Here is a 22,516-nt window from a genome sequence, read left to right as displayed (position 1 = left end):
GAGAGTCTAAGTGCACAGAGAGAAAGAGTGAGAGAAAGAATAGGTGAGGGAGAAAGAGATCAGTTATTTTATTGATCTGTGGCTGTGACCACAACCAGTGGCTCGTTAGTGCGTCATTGGTCACTAATATTTGTCTTAAAGTGTTTGCAGAGAGAGGAGAGCAGTTCCATTACATGCTGACCACACCGCTCGCGTCGCGTGCGTTGCAAAATAAGTTTACACATACATGTTATTCAATCATTGCACCCACACTGCTCACGCGCGCCAACGAGCGTCTGCGTTGCCAAGCGCTAAAACAGAAGTCAGTTCTATTTGTGACGCTGAATGCGGTGCAAGTCCTGCCTCCCATGGTTTATAGAAGCAGATACCCACATGCCATCTCATTGGTTATACCCACGTGGGTGATTGAAAGATGAACTTCGGTCGGTCGTAGTAATACACCTTATTATGAAAGTAGATGCCAATCGCCATATAAAGTCCAAAGAAGAAAAAGCCTGGAAGGAGGAGAGATGACTAGAAAGGATTTGGTTGACCGTTTAATGTGTGGATTAATTTGTCGGAGTAGAGGACCTTGTGCATCTCAGGTAAAATAACAACTCAACATTTATATCCCAGGACAAATTAGCTAGCAACCGCAAGCTAGCTAAATGGGACAAATTAGCTAGCAACTGCAAGCTAGCTAGCTAAATTGCCATAAATATTTAATTTATTTTCGACCTGTCCCCAAATTAATAGAATTGGTTCAGCGTTTGATTTGATATTTCAACCTGCGTGTCGGGATCGCGTTTTGTGTCGGGGGACAAAATCAATTTGCTCACGATGGCGCAGACCCGTGTCCTGTCTGGGCATGGTGTTAGGCAGCAGGGGGAGGGAGATAAGGCTAGACTTAGGCTGCCTGACCAGGATCTCAATTCAAGGGCTTTATTATCATGGGAAACATATGTTAACATTGCCAAGCAAGTGAAGTAGATAATAAACAATAAATATTAACAGTAAACATTACACTCACAGAAGTTCCAAAATAATAAAGACATTTCAAATGTCATTTTGTCTAAATACAGTGTTGTAACGATGTGCAAATAGTTAAAGTACAAAAGGGACAATTAATAAACATAAATATGGGTTGTATTTACAATGGTGTTTGTTCTTCACTGGATGCCCTTTTCTTGTGGCAACAGGTCACAAATCTTGCTGCTGTGATGGCACACTGTGGTATTTCACCCAGTAGATATGATTTCTCTCTCTCTCTCTCTCTCTGGTGCTACAGGGCTGAGGGGGCTGGGGGGACTCCTGCTAAACACACATGTAGGTGCGCAAGCATACACTGAGACGCACTGAGACGCACTGAGACGCATTGAGATGCACTGCGATGCACTGCGATGCACTGCGATGCACTGCGATGCACTGAGATGCACTGAGATGCACTGCGATGCATTGAGATGCACTGAGATGCACTGAGATGCACTGCGATAGAATGAGATGCACTGAGATGCACTGAGATGCACTGCGATGCACTGAGACGCACTGCGACGCACTGTGACGCAATGAGACGCACTGCGACGCACTGAGACGCACTGAGACGCACTGAGACGCACTGAGACGCACTGAGACGCACTGAGACGCACTGAGACGCACTGAGACGCACTGAGACGCACTGAGACGCACTGAGACGCACTGAGACGCACTGAGATGCAATGAGATGCACTGAGATGCACTGAGATGCACTGAGATGCACTGAGATACACTGAGATGCACTGAGATGCAATGAGATGCACTGAGATGCACTGAGATGCACTGAGATGCACTGAGATGCACTGAGATGCACTGAGATGCAATGAGATGCACTGAGATACACTGAGATGCACTGAGATGCATTGCAGTCAGGAAGGCATGCACAAACACATAAAATTAAATACTCACACACATGCACATGCCACAAACACACACCCACATATACACACACACTCTCACCCACCTCTTCTCTCTAAAGCTGACCAGCACAGCCACACTGGGCCTCGGGGAAAGAAACAGCTGGCATTGCCCAAATGCACCCCCCCCCCCCCCCACTCCAATCACATTACATTTCACAAAGCTTTATTAGCAAAGCATTTGCATTGTGTTATAAAGTAAATACTCCAGAAAAGCTTACTGCAGCTTGTCTATGTCATACTGAGGATCCACTTGCATTAGTTTCAGAGTTTCAGTAATGACTCTTGTGTTTCAGCTCACTGTGTTAATTGTGACTCTGAAACATATCTGATGATTGGCGAGCACGCTGAGTGTAGGTGTGTGTGCGCATGCGTAACTGCGTACGTGTGTGTGTGCATGCGTTCACGTTTGTGTCTCCCTCAGGCAGTGATTGACTGGTGTGCTCCACAGCCTCCAGAGGACTGGGTACTTGTCCTCCCTCTCATCCATCCATCTTCTCTTCCTCCCTCATTTTGTAAGAATTTAGGGTGATTTGCTGCTCTGTTCTAAATGTAGCTTAACATAGACTGACATTCTCTCTCCTCTCCTCCTCATCTCCACCCCCCCTCTGCCAGACAAAGAGACAGCAGTGTTCTGTTGGCAGATTATTTATCCTCAGGTGTTTATTGACCAGCGCTCTCTTCCTCCTTTGTATCCATCCACCCATTCATCCATCGCTCTATTCACAGCCCTGCCAAAACTCCCTTACATGCTGACTAGACTGGGCGTGTGCGTCCGCCGTCGCGCGCATGTTGATTCTGTCCATCCACACCAGACGCGATCAGGACACGCAGGTTGAAATATCAAAACGAACTCTGAACCAACTATATTAATTTGGGGACAGGTCGAAACACTTTAAACATTCATGGACATTCAGTTAGCTTGCCGTTGCTAGCTAATTTGTCCTGGGATATAAACATTGGGTTGTTATTTTATCTGAAACGCAGAAGGTCCTTTTTTTCCGGGATCTTTGTAGAATTTTAACCCATTTTGAGTCACACAAAATCGTGTGTTCTCTACTCCAACAATTAATCCACAGATAAAAGGGGACATTTTGTCAGTTTCTAGTAATCTCTCCTCCTTCAGGCTTCTTCTTCTTCTGTGGACTTTATATGGCGGTTGGCAACCAACTTTAAGGTGCATTACCACCACCAACTGGACTAGAGTGTGGACCTCAGTTCATCTTTCAATCAGCCACGTGGGTATATGCTCCTAAAACCCAAAGAGGAGATGGGAGAGGCGGGACTTGCAGCATGTCAAGTTCTATTTTAGTGCCTGGCTACGCAGACATTGATCCAAGATCGCGTAGCAGTCGGACATGTGTGTTTGTCTTTGTCTTATCCCGTGTAAATAGCTGGTCTTTTTCGTATATCTTAATCTCACTTTCTATCTACGAACTAAATATACTTTCCTGCAACACGCCTCACCTGTGGTACGGATCTGCTATTTTTATTCCTTATAACTGGAACTTCCATCAGGAGCTAGCCAGCTAACTAGCTACTAGTCTTTGTTAGTCACAGCTAGCTGTCTTCACCTTTTTCTCGGTCACCAGCCACCCTTAGCTCGGACAATACCTGCCAGTCTGCACAGCGCGATGTCAATCCAGAGCACATCGGACTGCTTCTCTCTACCACATCACTGGATTCCTGCCGCTCTGGATCATTACACCGGGTCATCGCAGCTAGCTAGCTGCAAACGAGTGGCTACTGTTAGCGAACACCTCTGTCCAGAAGCAAGCACCAGCTAGCCTTGAGCTAGCCTCGAGCTAGGCCCATATACCAGCTAATTCTAGGGCTACAATACCGCCCTTGCCAATTGGCCTGGACCCTTTATTGTCGACACGGAGCGGAATTTTTTTTTAAGATGCTTGTTGACGCACAGTTTGGATGAAATGATTGAATAACAACATGTATGTGTAATGCGTAATGCGAGCCATGTGGTCAGCATGTTATGCACTCGTTTGGCAGAGAAAGTCCATGTTATTGCTGACAACTGGCCAACGCTGGAGAAAGAGAGGGAGAGTGAAAGGGATGAAGGAGAGGAAGGAGTGCTAATTTCTGTTTGTAGCAGGCTGCCAAGACTTTTGTCTGACAGATCCAGGATCAGTTGCAGTCATAGTTGTGTTGTTGGCTCGTCAACAACTAAATTATTAGTTTCTCTGTCTAAATAAAATAAAATAACATTTTATTCTTCACATGTTTGGAAACAACAGGTGTGGACTAACAGTGAAATGCTTACATACAGGCCCTTCCCAACAATGCAGATAGAAAGAAAATAGAGAAATAATAGAAAAGTAAAACAAGTAATAATAAAAGTCATAATAAATACACAATGAGTAATGATAACTTGGCTATGTACAAGGGGCACCAGTACTGAGTCGATGTGCAGGGAGGGGTAAGAGGTAATTGAGGTAGATACAGTTTGTACACATAACTAAGAATTAAGTAACATATAGTAAACAGTAACAGCAGCGTATGTGATTAGAAAAAAAAAGTTTGTGCAAAGGGTCAATGCAGATATTCCGGGTAGGTATTTGGTTAACTATTTAACTAACTATTGGGGGTAGAAGCCTTCCCAGAAGAGAGAGGCTGTTATAGCAACAATGAATGAAATGAAAGTACTTTTACTCAAGTATGATAATTGGGTACTTTTCCCACTATGGAGTCCACGATCAGCTTCTTTGTCTTGCTGACGTTGAGGGAGTGATTGTTTTCCTGGCACCACACTGCCAGGTTACCTTGGCGTTCTTGGGCACAGGGACTATGGTGGTCTGCTTGAAACATGTAGGTATTACAGACTGGATCAGGGAGAGGTTGAAAATGTCAGTGAAGGCACTTGGCTGCTGGTCAGCACATACTCTGAGTACGTGCCCTGGTAATCCGTCTCACCCTGCGGCCTTGTGAATGTTAACCTGTTTAAAGGTCTTACTCACATCGGCCACGGAGAGAGTGATCAGACAGTCATCCGGAACAGCTGGTGCTCTCACGCATGGTTCAGTGTTACTTGCCTCGAAGCGAGCATTGAAGGCATTTAGCTCTTCTGGTAGGCTTGCGTCACTGGGCAGCTCGCGGCTGGGTTTCCCTTTGTAATCCGTGATAGTTTGCAAGCCCTGCCACATCCGACGAGTGTCAGAGCCGATGTAGTAGGATTCGATCTTAGTCCTGTATTGACAGTTTGCCGGTTCGACGGAGAGCTTGGCAGGATTTCTTATTACCACCCGTGTTAGTGTCCAGCTCTTTGAAAGTAACAGCTCTAGCCTTTAGCGGATGTTGCCTGTAACCCATGGTTTCTCGTTGGGATATGTACGTACGGTCACAATGGGGATGACGCCGTCAATGCACTTATTAATGAAGCCAGTGACTGATGTGGTTAACTCCTTAATGCCATCGGATGAGTTCCGGAACATATTCCAGTCTGTGCTAGCGAAACAGTACTGTAGTTTAGCATCGGCTTCATACCACTTCCGTATTGAGTGCATCACTGGTACTTCCTGTTTGAGTTTTTGCGTGTAAGCAGGAATCAGGAGGATAGAGTTATGGTCAGATTTGACAAAAGGAGAACGAGGAAGAGCTTTGTATGCATCTCTGTCTGTGTCTAGCTACATGTATTACTGTTGCACAGCATCAATACAGTTTATTGTAGACACAGTCCAGTGAAAATAAACCCCCTCTGTCTCAAGGCCAATAGGAGAGTCCCTGTTCCCTCTTCGCTTTCTCTCTTCTGACTATTTCACGTCCTCTCTCTCCCTTTCACCACGCACACACACACACACAAGCCAGTCTACACACACACACACCCACATTATATAATTAGCTAGGTCTTCTCTACCCTTTGAACAGAGCGATGTATCTATCAGAGAGCTGTGTTGTATAATTTGGCCTGTATTGAGATGGGACAGGCTGGCAGTGTGTGTGTATAAATAAGCTCCTGTCAGTCAGTGTAGAGGGGGTGTCAGGACTTCCTGTGTCCTCTAATCTCGTTTGTCTCCCTTTGTGTGTCAGAAACATGTGTTAGATTGGAGGGATGGAGGACACACAAATAGACAACCATCACGGAGGGAGGGAGGCAGGGATGCAGGCAGGGGAGGGAGGATAGAGAGAGATGAAGGAAGGAAGGAAAAGGATGAATAGGGTAATAATGGCTCAGTGGGAAGGCTGTTAAAGAGGGTGAGAACGCCTGAGTGAAGAAGAGAACATAATGAGTCTCAGGGCAGAAATAGGTGAAGCATGTAGTGTGTGTGTGTGTGCGTAGACGTGTGTGTGGATGCTCATTTGTACATTATCCTTTGTACCATATGTCGTGTGTGTTGCCACATTAGTGCTTTTCTGTGTGTGTGTGTGTGTGTGTGTGTGTGTGTGTGTGTGTGTGTGTGTGTGTGTGTGTGTGTGTGCGTGCGTGCGTGTGCGTGCGTGTGCGTGTGCATGCGTGTGCATGCGTGTGTACATGTGTGTGTATGTAGAATAGACAACAATTCAATGTCCTCGACTCCTCACGTCTAGAGAGAGAATTTTCAATGGGCCTCGGCGAGCGAGAGAAAATGGATGAAAGAATGGCATTGAATGCAGTGAGGAGAGGGAGAGAGCTGCATGAGAAACTGGAGTCTAATAACATAGCTGGGCTTTCAAAGCTTCTCTCTTCCACTTTCTTTCTTCCGGTCTCATACTCTTTCTCTATTCTTTCTCTCTCTCATTCACTTGTGGTAGGCTGGGTTTGAAACCAGGTCACCTGCATGCCACATGACTGTTAGTCCGCTGATCTAAAGCCAAGGTATGAGCTTGAGGAGCTAAGTTGTCACCGAACTACCTCCATCACGTTTACTAACCGGATTTGCCTCAATGAAATGATCTAACTTTGATAACTGTATGAGATGGTATGGACAAAGTGTCTGTACTTTCATTGATGTATGTGTTTGTTGCTCCTGCTGCTTCCCTGAAGAAAATTACCCTGATGACCCAAGGGGCATGAATAATGTTGTGCTATATTACCTTGTATGAAACATAAGATGAGACTGAAGTGTGTGTGTGTGTGTGTTGCAGGCAGAGATTGTGAAGCGTCTCAGTGCCATCTGTGCTCAGATCATCCCCTTCCTATCTCAGGAGGTAAGTATCACTGACACACACACACACACACACACACACACACACACACACACACACACACACACACACACACACACACACACACATGGCTAACACATGGTCAAGACATATGAACATATTGGTCTGTGTTTGTCAAGACATATGAGCATGTTGTTTCTGTAATTTAAATATGTTTTTTACAATTCATTTATATTTGCCAGGTTGCCTTTTACATTTATATGCTGTTTTTCTTCCTTAACTTTTGTTCCATAGCTCATGGTAGTTATTTGATCTATCAACACATACAATGACCCAAATCAGTTTCTTACCATGTTATTTTAAATTGGGTTAATATGTTTGACTGAAATCCCATTGACTACCATGTTCTTGACAAAAATGTGATGAACAACGATCGTAGGTAAAAACCTGGCTGCACTGGCTTTATAATACATTGTTTGTTTTTGTGTGTGTGTGTGTGTCCGGTGACAAGTGTGTGTCCACTGAAGGGAAGGTCACAGAGCTGGCGACTGTTTTACATTGATCAATACTGCCTCTGTGTGTACTGCCTCAATACTGCCTACTGCCTCTGTGTGTGTGTGTGTGTTTACGCAGTGTGTGTGTTTACGCAGTGTGTGTGTGTGTGTGTGTGTCTGTGTGTGTGTGTCTGTGTGTGTGTGTACATTTGAATGAGTAAATAGGTGTAGGTTTTGGGTCGTTTGAGTGTGTAGTCCTGCTGCGTACATTTGTGTGGGTATGTGACCTTTTTTTCCACGTGGGTGTCTGGTAGCTCAATCAGTGCATACATTAGTACTGCATGTGCATACAGTATGTTTTCTTCAGCGAGTGTTTGTTGTGATATTTGTATTATGTGAACAGTATGTGGCAAACGGTGTGTTTGTGAATGAGATTACAAAACACATGTCAGGTACAATATAGGTATGTGGACACCTGCTCGTCGAGCATCTCATTCCAAAATCATGGGCATTAATATTGAGTTGGTCAACCCTTTGCTGCTATAACAGACTCCACGCTTCTGGGAAGGCTTTCCACTAGATGTTGGAACAGTGCTGTGTGGACTTGCTTCCATTCAGCCACAAGGCAATAGGGAGGTCAGGCACTGATGTTGGGCGATTAGGCCTGGCTCGCAGTCGGTGTTACAATTCAGCCCAAAGGTGTTCGATGGGGTTGCGTTCAGGGCTCTGTGCGGGCCAGTCAAGTCCTTCCACCCCGATCTCGACAAACCATTTCTGTATGGACCTCGCTTTGTGCACAGGGGCATTGTCATGCTGAAACAGGAAAGGCCTTCCCCAAACTGTTGCCACAAAGTTGGAAGCACAGAATCATCTAGAATGTCATTGTATGCTGTAGCGTTAAGACTTGTCCTCACTGGAACTAAGGGGCCTAACCAAAACATGAAAAACAGCCCCAGATCATTATTGCTCCTCCACCAAACTTTACAGTTGGCACTATGCATTTGGGCAGGTATTGTTCTCCTGGCATTCGCCAAACCCAGATTTGTCCGTCGGACTGACAGATGGTGAAGGGTGGTTCATCACTCCAGAGAATGCGTTTCCACTGCTCCAGAGTCCAATGGAGGTGAGCTTTACACCACTCCAGCCGACGCTTGGCATTGTGCATGGTGATCTTGGGCTTGTGTGCGGCTGCTCGGCCATGGAAACCCATTTCATGAAGCTCCCGACTAACAGTTCTTGTGCTGACGTTGCTTCAGGACAGATGATTTTTATGCGCTAGGCGGTTCAGCACTCGGCGGTCCCGTTCTGTGAGCTTGTGAGGCCTGAGCCGTTGTTGCTCCTAGAAGTTTCCACTTCACAATAACCGCACTTACAGTTGACCGGGGCAGCTCTAGTAGGGCAGAAATTTGACGAACTGACATGTTGGAAAGGTGGCATCCTATGACGGTGCCACGTTTTAAGTCACTGAGCTCTTCAATAAGGCCATTCTACTACCAATGTTTGTCTATGGAGATTGCATGGCTGTGTGTTCGATTTTATACACCTGTCAGCCACAGGTGTTGCTGAAATATCCAAATCCACTAATTTGAAGGGGTGTCCACATACTATTGTGTATACAGTGGCTTGCGGAAGTATTCACCCGCCTTGGCATTTTTCATATTTTGTTGCCTTACAACCTGGAATAATTTTTTTTTTTTTGGGGGGGGGGGGTTTGTATCATTTGATTTACACAACATACCTACCACTTTGAAGATACAAATTATGTTTTATTGTGAAACAAATAAGAAATAAGACAAAAAAACTGAACTTGAGCGTGCATAATTATTCACTCCCCCAAAGTCAATACTTTGTAGAGCCACCTTTTGCAGCAATTACAGCTGCAAGTCTCTTGGGGTATGTCTCAATAAGCTTGGACACATCTAGCCACTGGGATTTTTGCCCATTCTTCAAGGCATAACTGCTCAAGCTCCTTCAAGTTGGATGGGTTCCACTGGTGTACAGCAATCTTTAAGTCATACCACAGATTCTCAATTGGATTGAGGTCTGGGCTTTGACTAGGCCATTCCAAGACATTTAAATGTTTCCCCTTAAACCACTCGAGTGTTGCTTTAGCAGTGTTCTTAGGGTCATTGTCCTGCTGGAAGGTGAACCTCCATCCCAGTCTCAAATCTCTAGAAGACTGAAACAACAGGTTTCCCTCAAGAATTTCCCTGTATTTAGCGCCATCCATCATTCCTTAAATTCTGACCAGTTTCCCAGTCCCTGCCGATGAAAAACATCCCCACAGCATGATGCTGCCACCACCATGCTTCACTGTGGGGATGGTGTTCTCGGGGTGATGAGAGGTGTTGGATTTGCGCCAGACATAGCGTTTTCCTTGATGGCCAAAAAGCTAAATTTTAGTCTCATCTGACCAGAGTACCTTCTTCCATATGTTTGGGGAGTCTCCCACATACCTTTTGGCTAACACCAAACGTGTTTGCCTATTTCTTTCTTTAAGCAATTACTTTTTTCTGGCCACTCTTAGGTAAAGCCCAGCTCTGTGGAGTGTATGGCTTAAAGTGGTCCTATGGACAGATACTCCAATCTCCGCTGTGGAGCTTCGCAACTCCTTCTGGGTTATCTTTGGTCTCTTTGTTGCCTCTGATTAATGCCCTCCTTGCCTGGTCTGTGAGTTTTGGTGAGAGGCCCTCTCTTGGCAGGTTTGTTGTGGTGCCCTATTCTTTACATTTTTTAATAATGGATTTAATGGTTCTTCGTTGGATGTTCAAAGTTTCTGATATTTTTTTATAAACCAACCCTGATCTGTACTTCTCCCCCACTTTTCCCTGACCTGTTTGGAGAGCTCCTTGCTATTCATGGTGCCACTTGCTTGATGGTGCCCCTTGCTTAGTGGTGTTGCAGACTCTGGGGCATTTAGATTGCACACAAGTGGACTTTATTTAGCTAATTATGTGACTTCTGAAGGTTGCACCAGATCTTATTTAGGGGCTTCACAGCAAAGGGGTGAATACATATGCACGCACTGCTTTTCTTTTTTTCTTCTTTTTTAAAAATTAGAATATTTTGAAACAAGTAATTTTTTTCACTTCACCAATTTGGACTATTTTGTGTATGTCCATTACATGAAATACAAATAAAAAATGAATTTCGATTACAGGTTGTAATGCAACAAAATAGGAAAAACGCCAAGGGGGATGAATACTTTTGCAAGGCACTGTATATTGTGTATGTCTATGTGTTATGAGAAGCACACAGCGGGATAAATAACCTGTGTGTGTGTGTGTGTGTGTGTGTGTGTGTGTGTGTGTGTGTGTGTGTGTGTGTGTGTGTGTGTGTGTGTGTGTGTGTGTGTGTGTGTGTGTGTGTGTGTGTGTGTAGCATCAACAGCAGGTGGTCCAGGCAGTGGAGAGGGCCAAACAGGTCACTATGGCCGAACTCAACGCCATCATTGGGGTGAGTCACCTCTGGTCACCATGACAACCCTCACACCCCCAACAGCGACACTATCAACATCAACACACACACACAAAGACACAGTCTACAGGGGCATGCACACCTCTCTCTCTGCAGTGTTTAAAGTGCCGAGGTGTAAGTAGAGTGTAATGTGATCAGAGCTCCGACAAGCTCTCACTGTAACACACACACACACACACACACTAAAATAAGCTGTAATAAGACCCAAGAAAATAGCCTCTCTTTATCTGTCGGTACCCCCCTCCTCTCCTCTCCCTCCATCCCATCTCTTTTTCCCCCCTCTGTTTTGTTCTCTCCCTCTGCCCCACTCTTTCTCTTTTCTCTATTTTTCTATTCCTCCTACTCCCAATCTATCTTCCTCCTCCTGTCCTCTCTCTCTCTCCCTCCCTGTGTTATCTCTCTCTCCCTCCCTGTGTCCTCTCTCTCTCTCGCTCTCCTTGTCCTCTCTCTCGCTCTCCTTGTCCTCTCTCTCGCTCCCCCTGTCCTCTCTCTCGCTCTCCTTGTCCTCGCTCTCTCTCTCCCTGTCCTCTCGCTCTCTCCCTCTCTCTCTCCCTGTCCTCTCGCTCTCTCTCTCCCTGTCCTCTCGCTCTCTCTCTCCCTGTCCTCTCGCTCTCTCTCTCCCTGTCCTCTCGCTCTCTCTCCCTCTCTCTCTCTCTCTCTGTCCTCCTTCTCCCCCTGCCCTGTCTCCCTGGTGTACAGCAGCAGCAGCTCCAGCACCTGTCTCACCACACCCCAGGTATTCCCCTGACTCCCCACCCGTCAGGCCTCTCTCTGGGGGGAGGTTCAGGTCTGCTTGCCCTTACTGGAGCCATGGGGGTCTCAGCCCACCTGGCCTCCAAGGATGAACGCAACCACCTGGACCCTGAGCACCTAAGAGGTACTACTCACTCACTGACCTCCACGTGAAGGACACTGGTGAAGAACTGTAGTACTGAAATGTGTCAACTTTTGATACAAAATAACCACTTGGTTGAACTTTTGTTGAACTCAAAGGGTGGCGGAATATTTTGAGGAACAGCGCTCACTAAACATAGAACAACTAACAAATGTCATTCTGTTGCCTGCGAGGCTGTATTGATGGAGGGTGACTAGATGTTAAACTTGTAGGACCCTGGTGCAGAAAAAGAATGAGAGAGAGACTGAGCAGACAGATGAGTGCTGAATGAATGAACGGGAAGACGGAAAGCATTGTGTCTCTGAGGAGTGGAGACAGAGACGGAGAGGGCAGCACTGCAGATTGGAAACATGTACAATACAAAGCTTGTGTTTTTATTGCACTGGGACAGCCTTTTTCAGGTTGACCTTGGCATGCTGTGGGGCTGTTGTTATTATTATCTATGCTGACGTCAATCCCCTCTACCCCTTCCCTCTCACCCCCTCTACCCCTCACCCCCTCTACCACTCCTTCCCTCTCTCTGTTCCCTTCACAGAGGCTGCGCCCAGCAGGGTAAGTAACCCCAACGTGTGTGTGCGTTCGTGTGTGTGTGTGTGACTGTGAGACCCTCTTTAAAGAGGACCTCTAAAAGGGTCTGTTTTGTTGGAGTTTCCATTAATAGGACCAGGACCAGAGTTAGTATAGCTAGTACAACAGTAGAACAGTTCTATTGTTCCTTAACTTAGGCCCAATGGTAGGGTTGCAAAGAGAGGGTTTGGTATCTTTCAAGTATTATATGTAAAGTATTACAAGACATATAGCGGCCCTTTTGAGTACTTCAAATTATCACAAGTGTCTGTAATTATCTCTGGCCCTCTCTCTGGCCTATATGAAATAATTAAATAACTAATGACAAAGCTGTTAAACATTTAACAAAACAAAGCTGTTAAACATGATCCTAAATGTAAACCATCAACTTAGTGAATACCATTGGTGTTTAATATGAGGGTTTCAGCATGAAATATCCTTAATATAATATACACACTTATTTCACTATGTTAATATGTCTTTGTTGTCAATGTTTTGGCGTCAAACTGGTGGCAGTTATGAAAAAAGACAGTAGTTGGACGAGTTACAATGTTAATTGAAAATAATGCCATTGTTGATTAGATGCTTTTTTCATTAATTAGCCAATTTTTCTCTTGAACCATATGGTCTATACACTAGAAACTCATGGACAATATAGACACAGATATAACAAATGAAAACTATATATATGAATATATCGTTTTTATTAAAATATTTGTATTTAGAATATAAATTACCAAGGGGCCTCCCGAGTGGCGCAATGCTCTAAGGAACTGCATCGCAGTTGTTAGTTGTGCCACGAGAGACCCTGGTTTGAGTCCAGGCTCTGTGCAGCCAGTCGTGACCGGGAGACCCCTGGGGCCGTACACAATTGGCTCAGCGTCGTCCGCGTTGGGGGGGGGTTTGGCCAGCAGGGATGTTCTTGTCCCATCATGCTCTAGCGACTCCTGTGGCGGGTCGGGCGCTGACATGGTAACCAGGTGTACGGTGTTTCCTCCGACACATTGGTGCGGCTGGCTTCCGGGTTAAGTGGGCATTGTGTCAAGAAACAGTGCGGCTTGGCTGGGTTGTTTTGGAGGAGGCACAGCTCTCGACCTTCGCCTCTCCCGAGTCCATACGGGAATTGCAGTGATGAGACAAGACTGTAACTAAAATCAAATAGCTAAATGATACATATGACCATCTTAAAACAATTCCATGTCAGCTTATAACACCCCCCCCCCCCCCCCCCAACGTCTTACTCTAGAGAATTAACGCCCTTATACTAATGTACTGATCTTAAATAGGTCGTGTCTGTGATAACGTCCTCCAAAATATGGATGGCGGAAGGGAGGGAGGAAGGAGAGATGCATATCAATTGCTATTTGTTAAGTTGTGCTTATGTGACTTTCTTTTTTTTTTTTATGGAGAGGAAGAAAGAAAAAGCAAGGGAAAGAGCGGGAGAGAAGAGGGAGGGACAGATGGAGGAGAAGACTGGGAGTTTGTTGAGAAAACTGTGGTTCTTTGTGTGTTCTGGTCTCGTCCGTCCAACCAGCTTCCTGTCTGTGTCCTCCACAGTTCAAAAGAACAGAACGTTCCATAGGAGTCAACCGATGAAAGAGAATATAGTTAGCCCACATAGACCCCAGAAATAATACTCCACTTTGATGTTTTATTCCTCTGTTATGGTGATCACACCATGCTCTTTCTAGTATAAATACCCAGAAAATTGGCTTCTTGAAAAAATGATCAGAGTCATATTTGAGAGTCATATGAGCTTTTCCGTGTCAGGGAGAAAGTTAATACACTTTTAATGTGTTGTTTAATTGCATTTTCTGTATGACTTACCTGTTGTGTGTCTGCTCTTTTTTATGCGATATGTGTGTGTGTGTGTGTGTGTGTGTGTGCAGAGTAAGTCTGTGTCGTCGACAGACAGCCAGCAAGTGGAGGAGCGCCAGGGCCCGTCGGGGGGGTACTCCTCCTCCCAGGGAGGGGGCGACGCTAAGAGGAGGCGCTGTGATGATAAGGAGCCCCTCCCACCTCACTACGTACGTATGCCATTCAATTAAACCTGCACTGCAGTATTAACGCTGGATCAGCCCCAAGTCTCTGACATCACAGGTCAACCAGGGGTCACAGTCATTCTGCTAGTCAAATATGTGTTTAGCTTGGAAGGGTAAGACATGCAATGGCCAAAATAGATGACCCTAGTGAACATGATCTCTCTTTCTGTGGAGTGAGTATTCTGATTGACATAGCTCCTCTATGAGAACTGCCTTAAATATCACATCAGTGTAGCCTCTCGTGAAGGGAGATGTTGTGTTTTTAAAACAGGCTGGACAGGGAGCTCTGTTGATCACTCCCCTCTCTGTACTACATGATGTAATGGTTGTTTTTCTCCTAGCTCCTGTCTGTCTACGTCCAGGATGTTTTTCTCCTAGCTCCGGTTTGTCTACGTCCAGGATGTTTTTCTCCTAGCTCCGGTTTGTCTACGTCCAGGATGTTTTTCTCCTAGCTCCGGTTTGTCTACGTCCAGGATGTTTTTCTCCTAGCTCCGGTTTGTCTACGTCCAGGATGTTTTTCTCCTAGCTCCGGTTTGTTTACGTCCAGGATGTTTTTCTCCTAGCTCCGGTTTGTCTACGTCCAGGATGTTTTTCTCCTAGCTCCTGTCTGTCTACGTCCAGGATGTTTTTCTCCTAGCTCCGGTTTGTCTACGTCCAGAATCTTTTTCTCCTAATTCCGGTCTGTCTACGTCCAGGATGTTTTTCTCCTAGCTCCTGTCTGTCTACGTCCAGGTTGTTTTTCTCCTAGCTCCGGTCTGTCTACGTTCAGGATGTTTTTCTCCTAATTCCGGTCTGTCTACGTCCAGGATGTTTTTCTCCTAGCTCCGGTCTGTCTACGTCCAGGATGTTTTTCTCCTAGCTCCTGTCTGTCTACGTCCAGGATGTTTTTCTCCTAGCTCCGGTTTGTCTACGTCCAGGATGTTTTTCTCCTAATTCCAGTCTGTCTACGTCCAGGATGTTTTTCTCCTAGCTCCGGTCTGTCTACGTCCAGGATGTTTTTCTCCTAGCTCCGGTCTGTCTACATCCAGGATGTTTTTCTCCTAGCTCCGGTCTGTCTACGTCCAGGATGTTTTTCTCCTAGCTCCGGTCTGTCTACGTCCAGGATGTTTTTCTCCTAGCTCCGGTCTGTCTACGTCCAGGATGTTTTTCTCCTAGCTCCGGTCTGTCTACGTCCAGGATGTTTTTCTCCTAGCTCCGGTCTGTCTACGTCCAGGATGTTTTTCTCCTAGCTCCGGTCTGTCTACGTCCAGGATGTTTTTCTCCTAGCTCCGGTCTGTCTACGTCCAGGATGTTTTTCTCCTAGCTCCGGTCTGTCTACGTCCAGGATGTTTTTCTCCTAGCTCCGGTCTGTCTACGTCCAGGATGTTTTTCTCCTAGCTCCGGTCTGTCTACGTCCAGGATGTTTTTCTCCTAGCTCCGGTCTGTCTACGTCCAGGATGTTTTTCTCCTAGCTCCGGTCTGTCTACGTCCAGGATGTTTTTCTCCTAGCTCCGGTCTGTCTACGTCCAGGATGTTTTTCTCCTAGCTCCGGTCTGTCTACGTCCAGGATGTTTTTCTCCTAGCTCCGGTCTGTCTACGTCCAGGATGTTTTTCTCCTAGCTCCGGTCTGTCTACGTCCAGGATGTTTTTCTCCTAGCTCCGGTCTGTCTACGTCTAGGATGTTTTTCTCCTAGCTCCGGTCTGTCTACGTCCAGGATGTTTTTCTCCTAGCTCCGGTCTGTCTACGTCCAGGATGTTTTTCTCCTAGCTCCGGTCTGTCTACGTCCAGGATGTTTTTCTCCTAGCTCCGGTCTGTCTACGTCCAGGATGTTTTTCTCCTAGCTCCTGTCTGTCTACGTCCAGGATGTTTTTCTCCTAGCTCCTGTCTGTCTACGTCCAGGATGTTTTTCTCCTAGCTCCTGTCTGTCTACGTCCAGGATGTTTTTCTCCTAGCTCCGGTCGGTGTATGTCCAGGATGTTTTTCTCCTAGCTCCTGTCTGTCTACGTCCAGGATGTTTTTCTCCTAGCTCCGGTCTGTCTATGTCCAGGATGTTTTTCTCCTAGCTCCGGTCTGTCTACGTCCAGGATGTTTTTCTCCTAGCTCCGGTCGGTCTACGTGCAGGATGTTGAATAGTCTCCTCTCCTCTCCAACATGGCTCTGATCTGGCTCAATATAATTAGGGGGTGATGCCACTCCACCGTGATGTCAATAGGAATATCAGGCCACGATCACATCAACGCACTGTTGCCATGGTGATTAAGTGCCATCGCTGTCACCGCTATTCCCAGAGAGCGAGGGGGAGAAGAAGAGAGGAAGGGAGAGAGAGGAATAAAGTAGTAATATGGCCAAACAGACAGAGAAAGGGAGGGAGGGGTGGGCATATCTGTGTATATGTGCAAGCCTGGGTGTGTGTAGTGTGTGTGTTAGTCTGTGTGTACGGCTGACAGAGGGAAGGCGTGAAGGGTGGGCAATGTTGTTTACGTGAGAGAGAGTGTGTACCTGACATTCTCTCCTCTGTGTCTCTTAGGACAGTGATGGGGACAAGAGTGAGGATAACCTGGTGGTTGATGTCTCTAATGAAGTAAGAATAACCAAGTCATACGTAGACACAGATCTTGGATGAGCTTACCCTCTCCCAATTCTAACCAAACCCGTCAGAGGGAAAAGACTAAACTGGCCTTAGATCAGCACCTACTACATGCAACGTCATCTGACCCCATGTAACTGCTAGAGGAAAACAAACAATGAGTGATATTAGGAATGTAACAATTCACCAATACGGATGGGTCCCCGATTCAAATGTTTAAGATACAAGTGCATCAGGCCTCCCGAGTGGCGCAGTGGTCTAAGGCACTGCATCGCAGTGCTAGCTGTGCCACTACAGATCCTGGTTCGAGTCCAGGCTCTGTCACAGCCGGCCGCGACCGGGAGACCCATGGGGCGGCACACAATTGGCCCAGCGTCGTTCGGGTTAGGGGAGGGTTTGGCCAGCAGGGATGTCCTTGTCCCATCATGCTCTGGCGACTCCTGTGGCGGGTCAGGCGCATGCACGCTGACATGGTCACCAGGTGTACGGTGTTTCCTCTGACACATTGGTGTGACTGGCTTCTGGGTTAAGCGGGCATTGTGTCAAGAAGCAGTGCTGCTTGGATGGGTTGTGAGGACAAACGGCTCTCAACCTTCACCTCTCCCGAGTCCGTATGGGAGTTGCAGCGATGAGACAAGACTGTAACTACCAATTGGATATCACGAAATTGGGGAGAAAAAGGAGTAAAAAAAACAATCTATAAAAGATACAAGTGCATCATCGGTCCGCAGACCCCAAACCCATCTAAATGTAGTATGCATCGGTCAGAAAATCGATTCAAATGTTACGAATTGCCAGTTCACTAAAATGTTTTGCTCATATTACATTCTTACGGAAAATTGCCTTTATTAATGTGTACGCTCCAAATTCATATGATCCCTACATTTTTTGATTTTCTGAACACCATATTGTTAGAATAAACTCAATTCCATCTGACAGACATGAATGCCATTTTGGACATGCGGGACAAATCTAATAAGATAAACTACTGTCCACACACCAAGGCTCTCCAACATACAGTTGAAGTCGGAAGTGTACATGCACTTAGGTTGGAGTCATTAAAACTATTTTTTCAACCACTCCACAAATTTCTTGTTAAACAAACTATAGTTTTGGCAACTCGGTTAGGACATCTACTTTGTGCATGACACAAGTAATTTTTCCAACTATTGTTTACAGACAGATTATTTCATTTATAATTCACTGTATCACAATTCCAGTGGGTCAGAAGTTTACATACACTAAGTTGACTGGGCCTTTAAACAGCTTGGAAAATTCCAGAAAATGATGTCATGGCTTTAGAAGCTTCTGATAGGCTAATTGACATAATTTGAGTCAATTGGAGGTATACCTGTGAATCTATTTTAAGGCCTACCTTCAAACGCAGTGCCTCTTTGCTTGACATCATTGGAAAATCAAAAGAAATCAGCCAAGACCTCAGAAAAAAAATTGTAGACCTCCAAAAGTCTGGTTCATCTTTGGGGGCAATTTCCAAACGCCTGAAGGTACCACGTTCATCTGTACAAACAATAGTACACAAGTATAAACACCATGGGACAACGCAGCCGTCATACCGCTCAGGAAGGAGACACGTTCTGTCTCCTGGAGATGAACGTACTTTGGTGCGAAAAGTGCAAATCATTCCCAGAACAACAGCAAAGGACCTTGTGAAGATGCTGGAGAAAACAGGTACAAAAGAGTCTATATCCACAGTAAAACGAGTCCTATATCGACATAACCTGAAAGGCCGCTCAGCAAGGAAGAAGCCACTGCTCCAAAACCGCCATAAAAAAGCCAGACTACGGTTTGCAACTGCACATGGGGACAAAGATCGTACTTTTAGGAGAAATGTCCTCTGGTCTGATGAAACAAAAATAGAACTGTTTGGCCATAATGACCATAGTTATGTTTGGAGGAAAAAGGGGGATGCTTGCAAGCCGAAGAACACCATCCCAACCGTGAAGCACGGGGTGGCAGCATCATATTGTGGGGGTGCTTTGCTGCAGGAGGGGCTGGTGCACTTCACAAAATAGATGGCATCATGAGGATGGAAAATTATGTGGATATATTGAAGCAACATCTCAAGACATCAGTCAGGAAGTTAAAGCTTGGTCGCAAATAGGTCAATGACCCCAAGCGTACTTCCAAAGTCCAAAATGGCTTAAGGACAACAAAGTCAAGGTATTGCAGTGGCCATCACAAAGCCCTGACCTCAATCCTATAGAACATTTGTGGGCAGAACTGAAGTGTGTGCGAGCAAGGAGGACTACAAACCTGACTCGGTCACTCCAGCTCTGTCCGGAGAAATGGGCCAAAATTCCCCCAACTGATTGTGGGAAGCTATTTTCAGACTACCTGAAACGTTTGACCCAAGTTAAACAATTTAAATGCTATGCTACCAAATACTAATTGAGTGTATGTAAACTTCTGACCCACTGGGAATGTGATGAAAGAAGTAAAAGCTGAAATAAATCATTCTCTCTGCTATTATTCTGCCATTTCACATTCTTAAAATAAAGTGGTGATCCTAACTGACCTAAGACAGGCAATTTTTACTAGGATTACATTTCAGGAATTAATGTCAGAAAATTGAGTTTAAATGTATTTGGCTAAGGTGTTTGTAAACTTCCGACTTCAACGGTATATGCTTTCTGATTACAACCTCATTGATGCCTGGCGAGCACATAATCCATAAGCAAATGAGTACACAAGTCTACTCAAACAGGAATTAAAACATTCCCCCGAATCGATTTTATATTATCTCATAAATCTCATAAAAGAGCCACAAGATGGTGATTCAGCATTTCATTACTACAGAATCCTACATTCTGTGATCAATTTGAAATTAAAGCTAAACTAATTCATATTGATCAATACAAATTCAACCGATGATTCCTGGATTCTATGGGATGCTACCAAATGTTTTATAAAAAACAAGGCAACTGTATTTGCATCTGGGTTGAATAAATTACAATTCAAGAAGATATCAGAATTGGAAATGTTGTTAACTACTTTAGAGCATTCACAACAAATACTATTTTCAGACCAGGTAGCTATTACTCTTTCCAAAGTCAAGACAGAACTTAATTTATTAATATGACCGAGAGCAGAATTTGCCATCCATCGAGTTCGACTCAACCATTACTTCCATTGTAATCTTCCCAGTCATTTACTGGCCAACAAGCTATGCAGTAATGATCAATTAGCTGATATAGCAACTATTGAATCTGAAACAGGGGAATTACTATCAGAACCCAAATTAATCAAAGATTATCCCGCTTCTATAAAGAACTGTACACCTCTGATTGTAAATCCACACAATGTCAGACTAAGGCCTTTCTAAAATAATTAAGAACTCCTCTTCTCTCAACAGAGGAAGCCGCCTCGCTGGGACCCAAATCTCTCTCAATGAACTCAAAAGGGCATTGGGTAGAATGAATAAAGGAAAATCGCCTGTATGGGATTCCCCCTTAAGGTCTATTTAAAATGTGGGAATCAATTTGGTCCACTATTGCTTGAAATGATTAACACAGCCGTTCACAAAGGTTCATTTGGGAGATGTGAATACACCACAAATTTAGCTAGTTTTTTTTTAAAGGTAAGGAGTGTTCCCAGTGTTCTCACTATCGCTCCCTATCTTGATAAACACAGATATCAAACAGTTTTCCAAAATGTTGTCGTCCCGTCTTGAGACTTCCTTACCCAAAGTGGGTTTGTTAAAAAACGTTTATTCTCGGATAACTTCCGTCGACTATTACATATCTTAAATGCTTCATCAGAAACAACAGCGCCTTGGGCTGTTTTATCTCCTGTTGCAGAAAAAGCTTTTGATAGACTAGAATGGTCATATCTCTGGTCTGTCTTCGAACATATGGGAATTGGCCTCCAATTTCATTAATATGATTAAAACACTAAATATGCCAATCCCTCAGCCGTGGATATTATAGGCAATATCTGCTCTGATCATTCAGAATCACAATAAGCAACAGACAAGGTGATCTGATTTCTCCTTTGTTATTTGTATTATCCATGGAACCCCTGGCCCAGGCAATTTGTCATTGAAGGAAATAATACCAATTTCCCTGATCACTTCATCTCATTATACGTGGACAATATTTTACTATATCTAGACATTGTATCTCAATCACTCCCAAATGCATTGAAGATAATCGATAAATTCAGCTTCATCTCAAGTTATTAAATTAATCGAACCAAATCAGCCTTACTTCCTCTCAAGACCCAGATGGAGGACTCCATCTCTGCTTTTGGAATCCCAATAATGTCCCATTTTAAATATTTGGGTGTAATAGATTTTCTTCCTTATATAAAACCGTTTCTAGAAACTTTAACAGAATGTTCAAATCAATTCAATCCGACCTCAGTAGATGGACTAACATCCCTGTTGCTTTAACCAGCAGAATATGTATTGTCAAAATGAAAAATGGCCATGGCTGGATTTTTGTAATTATATTCTTCCCATGTCTCCCACTTCTGGCTTTTGGGATAAAATCCATAGTGTGATTTAAAAATGAATAAGGCAATGTAAGTGATCCCAGATAAAATTAAGATGGAAAGAAGTAGGAGGACTATCTGTACCAAACTTGAAATTGTATTTCCAGGCACTAGCATTTTGCCCAATCCTAAATTGGTTTAGACATTATTCTTCTGCTCCCTGACTGAGTATAGAGAGAAAAATGGTGTCTCCTATTGCCTTGGAAGAGGTGGTCTTCACTGATATACCTCTTAACCCTTCTCCTACAATTTCCGTGGCTCCGCGGAAATCAAATTAACAGAAAACAAAAATCCTCATCAAAATCCGTCTGTTTAAACAATGTAAACTACGCTTTGGTCCTACTATTGCTCACACAATCTCTATTTTGCGCAACATTTTAAAACAATGTAACTTGAAATCAAAATGGCATGCTCATACTCCAATATTTCACAATAATACCTTGCGATCTGGAGGGCGGCCTTTTGCATCCACCCTATGGTTCAAATGTGTAATCCGTACCCTTGTCGATATCATGGATAGTAATGGTTTGAAAACATTCCAAGATTGAAATACACAAACATTAACAGGCAACTTCTTTTTTCTATATTTACAACTTAGGTCAGCAATGCTGTCCTATGTAGTCCCTTGGGAAACCCAAATACCGAACCATCCAATTATGTGAAATATAAATAATTTATCTGGGCTCCCAAAAGGACTAATGTCTATAAACAACTTTTCATATTCTGAGCTAGCCATTAAAAAGTATGGTTTAGATCTAAGTGAATCTGAACAACCCTTTATTGGAACAGAATATGGAAACGTGACCATGGCATCCAGTAATCTGAACCATCAATTTATAAACGTTAAGTTTGTTCACAGACTGTATTTAACACCAAGGAAACATTTTACGAAGAAATTGGCCCCAACTCCCAACTGTTCACTGTGTCCCCTAAATCA

General features: G+C 44.5%; 1 protein-coding gene across 3 annotated transcripts in view; it reads left to right on the top strand.

Moving 5' to 3' along the window:
- Positions 1 to 22,516, top strand: part of LOC139578354 (transducin-like enhancer protein 4) — an 84,542-nt gene that overhangs the window by 43,340 nt on the left and 18,686 nt on the right. For 2 of the 3 annotated variants that reach the window (XM_071405826.1, XM_071405823.1), the window contains exons 5-10: positions 7,005 to 7,067; positions 10,901 to 10,975; positions 11,696 to 11,873; positions 12,427 to 12,443; positions 14,348 to 14,485; positions 17,008 to 17,061. In XM_071405826.1, the coding sequence (XP_071261927.1) occupies positions 7,005 to 7,067; positions 10,901 to 10,975; positions 11,696 to 11,873; positions 12,427 to 12,443; positions 14,348 to 14,485; positions 17,008 to 17,061 (525 nt within the window). The remainder of the gene's footprint in view (positions 1 to 7,004; positions 7,068 to 10,900; positions 10,976 to 11,695; positions 11,874 to 12,426; positions 12,444 to 14,347; positions 14,486 to 17,007; positions 17,062 to 22,516) is intronic. The other variant, XM_071405824.1, reaches the window with a different exon arrangement.

Source organism: Salvelinus alpinus, chromosome 6 (genome assembly GCF_045679555.1).
Source record: "Salvelinus alpinus chromosome 6, SLU_Salpinus.1, whole genome shotgun sequence".
NCBI lineage: Eukaryota > Metazoa > Chordata > Actinopteri > Salmoniformes > Salmonidae > Salvelinus > Salvelinus alpinus.
Note: the sequence above shows the minus strand (reverse complement) of the source record. Positions and strands in the feature narration are given on the sequence as shown.